The 15,072-nt window shown below is 34.9% G+C and overlaps 1 protein-coding gene across 1 annotated transcript; it reads left to right on the top strand.

The window, feature by feature from the left end:
* Positions 1–9,653: 9,653 nt before the first annotated feature.
* LOC142351791 (uncharacterized) lies at positions 9,654–11,035 on the top strand. Its single transcript, XM_075403962.1, has one exon. The coding sequence runs from the start codon at positions 9,667–9,669 to the stop codon at positions 10,876–10,878; it is 1,212 nt and encodes a 403-aa protein (XP_075260077.1). The 5' UTR covers positions 9,654–9,666; the 3' UTR covers positions 10,879–11,035.
* Positions 11,036–15,072: the final 4,037 nt, after the last annotated feature.

Here is a 15,072-nt window from a genome sequence, read left to right as displayed (position 1 = left end):
CTTCGTAACATTATGCTTCATCGGTGAATTGCGCAAACTTTTATAAAGATTATGTCCAACTAGTTGGAAATAAAATCATTATTATTAAGTGACTCATATATTGAATTTGACTCCATAGAATATACAGTGATTCATCCTTGGGATTTTGTATTTGATTTCCATGGAAATCTCCTGATTCGTCATGATAAATTTACAAATATTTATGGATTTAGCCTACTAGACCGTCAACGGAAAGTAAAGAGACACTGACCACTGTAGGTAGAAACTGACCTTTCTACAATGAAAAAAGAGTAGCTCGACAAAAATGGTGCGACATAGCTCACAAGACAAGACTCGTGCAAAACTGTGCGTGTCACAGAAAACTACAACACAGAAATTGTCCTTGATAAAGATCGGTTATATGAGGCAGAAATTAAGTGACAAAAGAGTATACTGATATTTCGATCTGCAAAAACTAATTTCAGAATATTCACTCAATGAATCACAAGGCACCTTGTTGATTTGAGTTTACTCTTAGCAACAGATGCCTAGAGTTTTACATAAATTAACTCAGTTTTGGAAAAAAAATGTGACAACTGAAAAAAACTATCATTAAAAATTTTGATGCACAAATGATCACACTCTTAAGCTTGAATAGAATTTCTTTATCATTTTGCGACTATTTGGAAAATGTACAGAGAAACATCTAAAAATTATTTGAGAGAAGGAATACCGAACAAAAAGCTGAAAAATCAAGACAACCAAGCAGTCAGCAATAATTGAGCATTGTTGTGATGTGGAGAGAGGATGCAAAGAAAAAAAATATATTTTTTTGAAGAAAAAACCCGGAATTAGAGAAACAGGCGAAATTGAGGTAACATGTAACAACTAAACCTCTTCATCCTTTCCGACAAGCCGTCGCAATCTACTTTTGAGAGCCTAAGTACTTAGACAACAAATGAACAACAAACAAAAACCAATTACAATAGTTTCATGAAACCGAAAGCTCTCTACGTCGTTTAAGTAGTTACATATGTAACGAAGCCGTCAAATCTTTTAGTTTAATCTTGATAAGAGAGCTAGCCTGACCCGTCATTAATCAGGCTGAGTGACAGGACAGCGACAAAAAAACCACTAGCACGGTTAGCACTCAAAAATCAATTTTATTTCTTGTGAATACTTTTTTTCCACTTTTTCCAAAGAGAGAGAGAGAGAGAGAGAGAGAGAGAGAGAGAGAGAGAGAGATAGATAGATAGATAGATAGATAGATAGATAGATAGATAGAGAGAGAGAGAGAGAGAGAGAGAGAGAGAGAGAGAGAGAGAGAGAGAGAGAGAGAGAGAGAGAGATAGATAGATAGATAGATAGATAGATAGATAGATAGATAGAGAGAGAGAGAGAGAGAGAGAGAGAGAGAGAGAGAGAGAGAGAGAGAGAGAGAGATAGATAGATAGATAGATAGATAGATAGATAGATAGATAGAGATAGAGAGAGAGAGAGAGAGAGAGCATAATTTATGTTAAATTAGCTTTATTAGAAAATCTGTGAGACTTATTTTTAAAGAGAACAAACGATGAGAGAACAAACGGTCTTCGAAAACAGTTAAGATGAGAGAACAAACGGTCTTCGAGAACAGTTAAGATGAGAGAACAAACGGTCTTCGAGAATAGTAAATATCCAAAAACTCCCTAAAGTTAATAAAAAACATGCAGTTAGACGGTTTAATGGAGAATCATGAAGACCTGTCATTGGTCCAACCGGATCAGCAAAAGGACTATTAAACCAAGCAAAAAAACTTCACAAATAGATTAAAAAAGAGAAAAAATGTAAGATCCTCTAAGAATTAGATACCGCTTAAAACACGTAAAGTTCAAGACATAAGACTTAAAATATAATTTTTTTGCTTTGACATTAGGATATATATATATATATATATATATATATATATATATATATATATATATATTTATATGTATATCAATTTTAAAAAAAAATTACAAAAATCAAAAGAATGCTTTCGAAACACAAGTCAAACAAACACAATCGCTTAAACAAAACTTTTAGAAAACCACAAAATTGATCAAACGCTTTATGTCCGACAAAAATTTTACCAGCGCCCTGGAAGAAATTAGGATTTCAAGGTACTTGTTTTTCGCTCCTTTAAGGTTTCCAGCGTTTTTGATATTGCTACTCAGATATGACTGATAATTGAAAACTCTAAGTAATTAAAAGTGTGGAAAAGTGTATACACAGCGCCTTAATTCATTTCACATTCTTTGAACTAAGAGTAAAGCAAGTTAATTTTTTTAAATTCATTGCTTCGAACAAATCAAAACTGAAGCAGCTGACTTAATCAGCAATCAAATTTAAGCAGCTGATTTATACATGTCTGGGTACATGTCTAAAAGCGGAATATCAGACTTGAAGACTCTATCTAATTTGTTGCCTACAATGGAACAAATTCGAGCCCAATTTTAAATGAACGGTTATTTTAAATAATCATAGAACCCGCCATTTCAATTTTTTAAAATGTTTGATAGAAATCAAGAAAATGGAATTAGTAACTTTAAAGAAGTTATTGATAGATAATTGATATTTGGACAACAAATGAAAAAAATATTTGAGCTCTGAATAATAAACAATTTCTGAATGTCATCCACGCGCTAAGAAATACCTCAATCCTAATAAATACCTGAATACGGACTCAAGATTAGCCAGAATAATATTCACAATGTCAAAAGTTTTTGGTTTATCAGAAATTAAGAATGAAAGAAAATTTATAAATAAAAGTGAAGAATCAGAAAATGTTTTATGCCACTAAAATATAAAAATTTGATTGAAGTTGTCTTGGAGTGACAGTTCAAATCACTGAGAGATTCATCACATCCGCATTTGGAGATGAAGATACAAAATATGGAGTATGTAAAGATTTAGTTGTTAAATAAGTAGACAAATGAAAGTGTGGGAATTATAATGTACACAAAACGTACTAAAAAACAAGCAACTTTTCACGGTTTTCTGAAGCCCACGTTTTAAGATTAGATTTATAAACAATTGAAGAAAACAGTGACAGTAAAACGATTCTAAATCATATCTGTGAAAGTTTGAAAACATCCAAATGGAAATACATTTTATCACAATTTCGGTTTTTGAACTATCGTCGTTGAACAATAGAGCCAATTGGACAAAAATCAAACAATAGATATAGGCGTTATCAAGTTTTTTTTAAAAAAACTAGTTTTTGAACTATGTCTTAGATCAATAACTCTGGCTGTTAAGGCTAATTGACCTTAAACGGACCGTGGAAAGTAGTGATATAATTTGCGGAAAATGCGACAAAATATTGTGACCTTTGTCCACGGATCGGTCAAATTTGAAGTTTTTGCGAATAAAAGGAATTAATAGGTCTGATGCAATTTTGTGAATTATACATGGATCTGATGGAATTGTGCGCATCAAAGCAAAAAGAACGTGCAACACAGGTGCTGACCCGCGCTGTCAAGTTTTTTGAACTATCGTCGTTGAACAATAGAGCCAATTGGACAAAAATCAAACAATCAATATAGGCGTTATCAAGTTTTTCAAAAAAACTAGTTTTTGAACTATGTCTGAGATCAATAACTCTGGCTGTTAAGGCTAATTGACCTCAAACGGACCGTGGAAAGTAGTGGTATAATTTGCGGAAAATGCGACAAAATATTGTGACCTTTGTCCACGGTTCGGTCAAATTTGAAATTTTTGCGAATAAAAGTAATTAATAGGTCTGATGCAATTTTGTGAATTATACATGGATCTGATGAAATTGTGCGCTTCAAAGCAAGAAGAACGTGCAACACAGGTGCTGACCCGCGCTGTCAAGTTTTTTGAACTATCGTCGTTGAACAATAGAGCCAATTGGACAAAAATCAAACAATCAATATAGGCGTTATCAAGTTTTTCAAAAAAAACTAGTTTTTGAACTATGTCTTAGATCAATAACTCTGGCTGTTCAGGCTAATTGACTTTAAACGGACCGTGGAAAGTAGTGGTATAATATGCGGAAAATGCGACAAAATATTGTGACTTTTGTCCACGGTTCGGTCAAATTTGAAATTTTTGCGAATAAAAGTAATTAATAGGTCTGATGCAATTTTGTGAATTATACATGGATCTGATGGAATTGTGCGGATCAAAGCAAGAAGAACGTGCAACACAGATGCTGACCCGCGCTGTCAAGTTTTTTGAACTATCGTCGTTGAACAATAGAGCCAATTGGACAAAAATCAAACAATCAGTATAGGCGTTATCAAGTTTTTCAAAAAAACTAGTTTTTGAACTATGTCTTAGATCAATAACTCTGGCTGTTAAGGCTAATTGACCTTAAACGGACCGCGGAAAGTAGTGGTATAATTTGTGGAAAATGCGACAAAATATTGTGACCTTTGTCCACGGTCCGGTCAAATTTGAAATTTTTGCGAATAAAAGTAATTAATAGGTCTGATGCAATTTTGTGAATTATACATGGATCTGATGGAATTGTGCGCATCAAAGCAAGAAGAAAGTGCAACACAGGTGCTGACCCGCGCTGTCAAGTTTTTTGAACTATCGTCGTTGAACAATAGAGCCAATTGGACAAAAATCAAACAATCAATATAGGCGTTATCAAGTTTTTCAAAAAAACTAGTTTTTGAACTATGTCTTAGATCAATAACTCTGGCTGTTAAGGCTAATTGACCTTAAACGGACCGTGGAAAGTAGTGATATAATTTGCGGAAAATGCGACAAAATATTGTGACCTTTGTCCACGGTTCGGTCAAATTTGAAGTTTTTGCGAATAAAAGGAATTAATAGGTCTGATGCAATTTTGTGAATTATACATGGATCTGATGGAATTGTGCGCATCAAAGCAAAAAGAACGTGCAACACAGGTGCTGACCCGCGCTGTCAAGTTTTTTGAACTATCGTCGTTGAACATTAGAGCCAATTGGACAAAAATCAAACAATCAATATAGGCGTTATCAAGTTTTTCAAAAAAACTAGTTTTTGAACTATGTCTTAGATCAATAACTCTGGCTGTTAAGTCTAATTGACCTTAAGCGGACCGTGGAAAGTAGTGGTATAATTTGCGGAAAATGCGACAAAATATTGTGACCTTTGTCCACGGTTCGGTCAAATTTGAAATTTTTGCGAATAAAAGTAATTAATAGGTCGATTGCAATTTTGTGAATTATACATGGATCTGATGGAATTGTGCGCATCAAAGCAAGAAGAACGTGCAACACAGGTGCTGACCCGCGCTGTCACTTCTTAGAAGCCATAAAAGGATTATACATAATGTCATTTAAATCATAACGTATTTCTAAATACGATCCATGTGTAACTACTCAGAATTAATACATGATCCTTGTATGATTTACCATGAAATCATATATCAGCCTAGTAGGATTAACAAGACTCCTACATTTTTTCAAATAAATCTGTGTACCCATTATTTTTTTCTTAATTTTTTTTTTCCGTAAGTCATCACCTATGTGATTCTCCGGCATCAGTATGTGATCCGCCAAAAGACCCTAACGTACAATATTATTTGCAAATTGAACAATAAATAAACGAGTAAGTCCAATAATACAACTAAAGATTTGATATTCTCTGAAGCCAGTTACCTATAAGTTACCTCACTTATCAGAAATACTCAATTGTGTTTGCACATATACCCAATTTCGCTTTGTGAACATGTTCAATTTGCAAAAATGTGCTCTTAGCGCACACAAAGAAGCAAATAAGGATTGAAAATACAATATAATATTTTAATATGTCCTCTGACTACATTATACACGAATTTGTGGCAGCAATTTACACTTTATGTGCCATAAATGACTTTGTAAAATTTCCAAGTAATTTCCTCAACTTCAGTGGAAAATGAAAATTATTCAGTTTTCAGGCTTCGACATTTTTCGTATACTTCCTGCATGGTTTATTGGAAATCCTATATGATCCCCGTATGACTACCAAGAGTTTGACCTAGTATGATTACTAAGAACCATATATGACCGAGCATGGGCAGACGATCTTGGGTCGTAGACAAGGGGTTCAGACGGAGGAAACCCAACATTAGATATGGGCATGACCGAATCGACTTTGGGCACCCTGCAACAGACCAAACAGACATAACCCAAGCCTTGGCTAGACCAAGCAATCCCAGTCAAGAGTCTGGACCAGACCGACTTAAACAAATAGAGTCACATTAGCAGAATGAAAATTACGCGCTTCAAATGTTGAGCACGAATATCAGCTGAAACAATTTTGTTTGTACTTTAAACAAGAATACAAGAACAGCGCAGTATTCAGTCGAAAAATAATTGAATTTTTATTTAAATGTAAGTTGTTAAACATCAGTTGCTGCTTACAGAGATGGTCATTTCAGAACTCAAAAATAGGTTTCTGTAAAGGACTGGTATGACTTCAGGTCATTGATCACTCCATATAGTTTGTTTGGACGCTGTTTAGAGCTTACTGTCTGGATAATTCTTCTCCACATATCTCTTTTATCTTGCGTACACATTGTGATTTTTTCTCTGTCTGAATTTGCACATTTTTGAACAGTTCCGCATGAGTTATTAAACCGATTTGTTAATAGATGTTTAAAAATGTGTATAGTTTATCAGCAAAAAAAAAACAACGATAAAGTAAGTTTTAGAGTGGTTAGTTCTAGCTATGTGTGTTTCTTCCGTAACTTTTGTATGAGCCTGGGTCGAGAAAAATTTGCAAAAAATGTAAGATAATCGCTGAAAGGTTAGTTTTTTCACAGCAAATTTCGTAAATAATTTTTCGGTGAAATGCGGTTAATGCGGTGAAATTATGTAAATTCACCGCTAGAGTAAGATTGTGATCTTACACATATCACCACATTTGCCGCTAAAATATGTATTTTCACCACCCTTACAAGGGTTCGAACCTGCATTTGTAAAAGATGCGCGGTAATTTTTTGTAAGATTTGCGATTTTTTGCGGTGAAATTACATATTTTAGCGGTGAAATGTGGTGAGTTTTTGTAAGTTCAAAGCTTACTCTAGTGGCGAAATTAAATATATTCACTGTTTATAAAAAATGTGAAAAAAATGTAAGATTGAGGGGTGGTTTTCGTGGGAGGTTAAATCTAACAATTCCTCCCCTACTCCCCATTAATTTCACCAGATTATTTGTTGATCTCACACAATTTTAACATTTTTTCTGAGCGGTGAATTTATGTAAGTTCACTACTATGTTGAGCGGTGATTTTAAGTAATTTCACCGCATTCACCGCTTATCTTACATAATTTGGAAACTTTTTTCGAAGCGGTGAATTTATGTAATTTCACCGCTACCAGGCGATAAAGGTTTTTTCACCGCATTCACCGCCTGATTTATGTAATTTCACCGCATTCACCGCTTATCTTATGACATTTTCCGCATTCACCGCTGATCTTACAAAATTTTGCGTTGAATGGCGGTGACACCTCGACCCGGGAGGTCTAATAATTAATTTGCTCATTTTTCGAATTGACATTAATCTTTTGTGTAAAGAATTACTAAGTCAGCCGAGCAGCAAAAAAGGCAATCTAATAGGTAAAATAGAAAGATAGAGAATTCGCGCAGGCTAATTATTAGAAACTATTTGCTCTCTGCACCAGAGCGGCTTCTTCCCTACTACACGAGTGGATTTACAGAACAAAAAAATCAATTAATACGACACCCTTAAAAAACATTTTTTTACGATTGTCGATAAGTGTGAATTTTCAACACGAACCGCTCAGCGTTTTTCACTTTTTTTCACAATTCTGGTCAAAGTTATCGAAAGCTCGTTAATTACATTACTTTGAAGACCAACTAAAATTAAACAACTTCAATAATTTAGAATTCTGTTGAATATTGAGTGGTTGTCGCAAAGCATCGACAAATTCATCCAATGAGAAAAAAAGACCTCAAGAACTCCTATGTCTCAAATATTTGTAAATGTGGAACCGGAGCGATTGTGGCAATTCTTTTCTATTAAACACTAATTAAAACTAAGTGATCGTTTTTTTTATTTTAAAATTTGTTGAATTATCAAAGTTATGGAAAATACGAAGTATTTCATTAGAACAATTAAGGCTGTGGTTGAACCAATTTTAACGGGTCATTTCAACAACGTCAGCAAATTAGAAATGATTATGCTAAGACAAGCATTTCCTAACCTGGTTCTGGTTCAACCCAAAGATTTTGAACTTAAATTTTGTATGATAAAGTAGTCCTATTGAAAGATTTTACATTTCTTGTGATATCCTGAGATGAATTGTGCCACTATAAGAGCTCTGATCAGATTGACTTGCACATCGCAAACTGGTACCAGACTGTTCAGAACCAATTTGGCTCTGATCAAGCCAACTTGAGTTGCACAAAAGAGTATCAGACCCAATTGGCTAGCGCACTTCGTTACCAGATGAAATTGTGTCGTGCACTGCGCACGCCATTATAATTTGTATTACCCCCTGGAAACCCAGACTGACCTTTTAAACCGTTTAATTAGTAGTAATCATCAGATTAATGTATTGTTTATGGAAAAAGATTTAATTTTATAAACCTTTTTTTTTTAAATTTTTTAGTAAAAAAAGTTGTTCAGAACGAAGAGAAATCTTTAATGAACTAACAATTACCGAAATTTAGTGTTTCGTGGTCTCTTTGATGTTTACATTAATATTGATTTAATATTAATATTATGAAGTTCTAATTAGACCAGAGAGACCCTGGAGAGGGCTCTGTTGGGACTAGGCAGATCATACAAAGAAAATACCCATACTTTTAGCCAGGTTATGATCAAGTTCTCCAGAATCTGGGGATGTTTTAGAAAACATTTTTTTCTCGCCTTTTAACTAAGTAAAATCATTTTACTAAAGGCTTTTTGTGGAAATATAAACAAATAATTCAATTTAAATGCATGATTTGCCGTTTTCTACTAATTAGAAAATATGTGTGCATTCAAATATTGCGACATTTTGAAATTTTTTCGAGCTCATTTGGACCTTAGGATGGTTTTTGCATGCTTTTTTGCTCTATGAAGAACTTGTTTAGAGGAGGAAGAAAAAAATGTTTATTTGTAAGAATCGGGCAGAAGAAAAGTGGCTTTCTTGTAGTAATCTGCCAGAAATTTCTACCAGAAGATGCATAGTCTTGCAGGAATCTGTCAGACTCCTATAAGATAACCATCAATTCTCGACTAGGGTTTGGCTCAAAGTTCCGCCAATTAGCGCAAAATTAATCAAAATCTATTGACATGTGTGCTGGGTCGTAATGTGTCACATTTCGAGTTCTCGGCCTTAGAACACTTTTCTCTAATAAGTGATTAGTTTTCCTCATGCGATATTTTTTCAAAACTAAGATTCAGCAATGAAAAAAAGTAAATTTGATCTAACATAACAGGTCAAAATTCAGTGTATGACACAGTACTGATTTGAAACTGAATTCAAAATTTTCCACAGTGTTCACAGCCTTTGCTGTTTTACGATGGTTTATTTTTTGTAAAAACATGTTCTAACAATCTAACAGACCGCGAAAACGAAAGAAGCAAACTTTAGTTAATTAATACTCTTAAAACCACTTTAAAAGTTAACACTTTAATACAGTAAACGTGGCTTACTCTGATTTTCTATTCGCTTTTTATTCTTCATATGAAGAAAAAAGCATAAATAGTAGAATGTCCAAACAGCGTATAATACGTGCATTCGCAGCTGCATTTATTGTTTATTTTGTTTTCAATCTATTTCAAAATGTTTTTGTCCAGTTAAAAGAACCGAACGGATCCGAAGATTTAACATTTGATACGCGGAAAACAAGCGAACTGAAGATAAACTACGCCGGAAATGACATACTGGAATGTCTGAACTACAAATGGAAAATGAGACCCACAACCCACCCAAACGCCCCCATTACCAAAATGCCCTCTAAAGGCGACGAATTAGTCATTCACAATCTGACGAATTTAACAACTTGTAAAAGCGTAACAAATGATACTAGAGTTTTGTATATTCAGAGTCGAATTGATAGCCCAATGTTACGAATGGCAATTAGAAGAACTTATATAAATCTTCGCCTCTATTCACCCGGAAGTCTGAAGGGAAATTGGTCCGTATTTTTCCTAGTTGGGAAGCCTGCAAACGATAGCCAAGCCGAAACTATCAAAAAGGAGGCAGCAAAATTTGGAGATATTGTGGTCTCAAACATAAGCGATGAATATTACTTCATGACAACTTACAAATTCTTAATCGGGTTAAAAGTCGCATCCTGTTATTGCCAAAATGCTGGGTATCTTATCAAAATTGACGACGATACATTTTTGCGACTGAAAAAAATTGATCAAGTGTTGGTTGATCACCAGATATATTTCGACCAAGTTCTCGCGAAGTCTGACAATAAAGTTACTCGGCAGGTATTTGAACACGAAAAACACGCGAGAATGTATGGAGGCGCTTTTTGTAGTAGCGAACACGGCGTGATTAGAAACAGAACGAGTCAATGGGCGGTTACGTATGCCGAGTACCCGTTCCAGTATTTCCCATTTTACTGTGTGGGGCCTCTAAATATTTTCTCGATGAGTTCTGTTCATGAATTAGCTGTTGATTGTCCTCATCACTGTATAGGTCAGTATGAAGAAGATTACGAAATAAACAAAGAGGGGGAATGCTTCATTAAATTCGACGATACCCACATAGGGTCATGTGTTACAATTACCCAACGAAATAAAACTGTCAAGTTTGATTTTTCAACAAAAGCTGGAATTTATGTCGAGTTGATTGCGGATATTTTCAAAACGCCCGCTGCGAAGCACATTGCAGTTCATAATAATAAAAGCCCCGCTCAAATGTACGCAACTTATTTGTTTTACAGGAATCGAAAACTGGTCTATTAAGAAAAAAATATGTTCAAATATTAACCTTAGTAAAACTGCAGTATACATTAACATAATTGGTACGTAAAACAAGCTGTTTGTAATTAACTATCATGGACTGTTTTTAGATTCAATCGGATAAAATTAAATGTTATGTGCAGATTTAATATATTTTATTTTCAATACTACTGCATCTAATTAACGATTTATGATTATAATGGTTTTGATTGGCACTTTAAATATGATGAATGAAAAATTTTTCGTCAGCCTCATTATTATTGGTTCTCTGTTTTAATCGCCATTAATAGCAATTTTCATTTTTACTTATCAAATCTTTTTTGAGTTTATTTTGGCACTATCTCTTCTTAGAGCAGTGAACGAACTGCCACAGTCCAACTTACCCTGGACTGGAAGTTGTTCAATTGTCCTATCACAATTTTCCTGTCAGACAATGCTTCAACAGGCGCTTCAACCGACGATCATTCCGAACTAGAGTCTTTTCGTATGTCAACCATGCAAGCTATCTTTAGCTAATCTAAATCGTTTAATCTATCTGTATTGTTTTGCATAGATAATTACTACATATATGAGCACTTTTTGTACATTTTTTGTTCAAAATTTTTGTTAAAATTCAATATATTTAAAGATTTGCCAGTGTTAGAGACCACGATAATGGTGTCTAGACCAACAACCGACACGTTCTGGATCTACAGAATGCAGAGTCAACTACTGCTCGGATGACGCTTTTTGTGACGAAATGTCGCCCAGAGAAGATAGAAGACAAGTTCAAAACACCAATTGTGTCATAGTAGATCAACAGGTAACAACTCTTTTGCTTAGTATGTGATGGCAGGATGCACCTTTTTAAACTTTAGAGCAATACGAGTCCTAAGAAGCTATTAGGCCCTCCGTTTAATCAAATCAGATGAGCGATTTCAAATCATACTTATCCTCAGGACAGAATACTTACGACAGAAGGGGTTGAATTTTTGTCCGTCATATAGGGTGTAGTGGAAATATACAAAGATACCCTAGCACGTTTTCAGAAAAAGCAGGTCATTGTGACTTCATTAAAATCACAACAAAATTTGTCTCAGGTTTGAGAGACCCTGAAATAAAACGTAAGCTACCAGACAGTTTCAAATCAAAACAAGCAATATATGCTGCTGAATTGGCCATTAATTTTCACAACAGGAGGCAGGCAGAAGTTTTTGCAAGATTTTCAACGGTTAATAAATATTATATTATAGAATAAGAGGGTGCGTACATTTCCGCAGGCCTTTCGCAAGCCAAACAGAAAATTACAGTTAACAAACAAAAGCAACAATCTTTGCACTAGGTATGGAGGTAAGCTACACATAGTAATCCTTGTCTTGCTCTAAACATCAAAAGCTTCGGCTTTGAAAGGGCGGGAAACTTCTTAAAAATGTATAGAGGCAAATTCCAACAAAACTCAGGCAAATATAGAAAATGTTGTTACTTTGGTGAAAAGGAAACTAACTTGACAATACAAACGTCCTTGAGATGAGCGGTGGCAATATTTTTTAAAGACCGAATAGCACTGAAACCTAAAAGATAGTCTGAGCTTGGTAAACTGCAGTTAGATGATACTTCAACAAGACACTTCAACAAGACACTTCAAAGATAACGATGGTCATCATTTGGGATGAAGTGATAGTAGGGTTGAGCGTAACGGAAATAGGCACAAAAAATAATTAGCAGTTGCGCACTTAGGAGCACTTAGGAGTCTCCAATGCATCACCATATGGTTGACGATTGAAGGAGAGCGGAGAACTGAGACCTTTAGTCGAGAGTGCATATCAATGGCAAGGTATGCGTGAGGACTATTGTATTTCAGACATGGAGACAACCTTTCATAATCTTCCTGGTGTCTATTCTTTTGGCATTACTGTCTTCTCGGACGCCAAGTATCGAAAGTGAACTCAACGAGGAGGTAATGGACTTATGCTTTATTAGTACTTATTAGCATGAATTCAAAATGCGCTGACTACCTCAGGAAACTGGAATACTCTTCTTCAGTTTTTCAGAAAAGTCTAAAAAAACTCAAATGATTTTATGGCGTTTTGACAATCCAAGCCGACTAATTGGCCAACGGAACTAGAAAAGGAGGATTTTGAAATAGATAGACAACCAAGAATTAATTTTGTGAGCAGACGATTCAACATAAATACGAAAAAGTCAAATTTAAAAAGATAAATGTTTAGTGCATTCAATTAATGAAGAAGGAATAGCACCAGATAAAAAAAATTGAAGAAAAATGTCAAAGTACCAACCAACAAACAAAAAAAAACTCGAATCTTTGGCTGGCTAATGAATTTCTACGGGTTAGTCTCTCACAATTTTCAAAACTACTACTCCTCAGTGACATGAGAAATAGCGATTCAGCATAGGAAAAACTGAAACAATATGCTTTCAAACACCAGTTTTGGTAACTCACAGTTACAGCTTTATGGTTTTAAAAAGAAGGGTATTGTTACTATTGATGGTTCTGAAATGACAATTGGCAGAGTTAGATTTTTTTTCAGAAGAAAGATGTTTAGTTGTATAAGTACAAATATTGTCTATAATCGGAGAGAACTACTCAATTATAGAAGAGAAGCACAGACTTTTTTCTTTGTGGTCATAAACTTGACGCAAATTCACCTTTGAAGAGGTTATATTTCTTTAACCGTCGAGGAGATCTCGAAGACAGCATCAGCTAAAATAAAAAAATGCCCATGCCCTAGTCTGCATTGACTTTCAGTGTAAGGACACATATTGTGGCAAGATAACACACGCTGGTTCTTTGCCCAGAAAAGATTTCGACTTTCTGGTTTATCAAAAAGAAATCATAACGGAATTTGGAACAAACCGACTATGCTATTATAAGACACCAATCAAAACTGGCATTTGTAAACAAGGTTTAACAGAGATTGGAAACAATAGGGTAAAATTTCTTATTCAAATGCGACACATCCTGGAAGAATGAAACTGCAGAGTCAGTCAGAATATTAGCACGCTAGGCGGGCATTACCCACGACTTTCAACATTCCGTTAGTAATCGTAAGAATTGTCAATTGAACAGGCCTAACATAGGGAAAAACCTTTTCTACGCGGCCGGCGGGCGGATGGGACGGCGGATGGGAACAGCTCAACATGAATTGGGTTGAATAAAGGACTAAGAGAATTTATTAGTATTTGTTGACGAGGGTTCAAGATAAAGCTTTGGGATTTGTAAGTAACGACACACACAAAACAACTAGCATTTGCGCAACCAGGTAAAGAAGGTCGATTGCATGCGTGAACAACTTCAGAATCGAACACTTGTCTGCAGCCAAGCACAGCAAAGCTCATGTGAAAATGATGCGAGCAACTCAATTGCTGTTTTGCAAAGCCATGAATATATCTCATTTTTTTATAGAAAATTTCACAAAAAAACTAGATTGGGATGTCCGAAAGAACACCATTAAGCATTTGCAGTATTTAGGAGTCTATAATGCATCACCATTCGAGTGAAAAACGAAGGAGAGCGGAAAACTGAGACCTTTAGTCGACTTGAGAATGCATATCAAAGGCAAGGCTTTAATTGAGGGTTATCGTATTCCAGACATGGAGACAATCTTCCATAATCTTCCTGGGGTCTAATATTTTGGCATTATTGTATTCTCGGACGCCATTTATCAAAAGTGAACTCAACGAGGAGGTAATGGACTTTTGATTAAATAGTACCTATTAGCATGAGTTCAAGATGCGCCGACTATCTCAGGAAACTGGAATACTCATTTTCAGTTTTTCAAAAACGTCTAGAATAAAACTCAAATGGTTTTATGGAGTTTTGACAATCCAAGTCGACTAATTGGCCAACGGAACTAAAAAAGGAGGATTTTGAAATAGATAGACAACCAAGAATTAATTTTGTGAGCAGAAGATTCAACATAAATACGAAAAAGTCAAATTTAAAAAGATAAATATATAGTGCATTCAATTAATGAATGAGGAATAGCACCGGATAAAAAAATTTTGAACCAACAAACACAAAAGAACTCAAATCTTTGGCTGGCTAATAAAATTCCCTGTATTAGTCTCTCACATTTCTTCAACAAAACTATTACTCCTCAGTGACATGAGAATTAGCGATTAATCATAGGAAAACTGAAACAATAAGCTTTCAAACAACAATTTTGGTAACTCACAGTTACAGCTTTACGGTTTTAA

This window comes from Convolutriloba macropyga, chromosome 13 (genome assembly GCF_964194025.1).
Source record: "Convolutriloba macropyga chromosome 13, txConMacr16.3, whole genome shotgun sequence".
Classification (NCBI taxonomy): Eukaryota; Metazoa; Xenacoelomorpha; order Acoela; family Convolutidae; genus Convolutriloba; species Convolutriloba macropyga.
The sequence above is the reverse complement of the archived record's forward strand: the minus strand, read 5'-3'. Positions and strand labels throughout refer to the sequence as shown.

Bases quoted from the DNA above. Each gene is read 5' to 3' on its own strand.
- LOC142351791 (XM_075403962.1), top strand. From the start codon at position 9,667: ATGTCCAAACAGCGTATAATACGTGCATTCGCAGCTGCATTTATTGTT.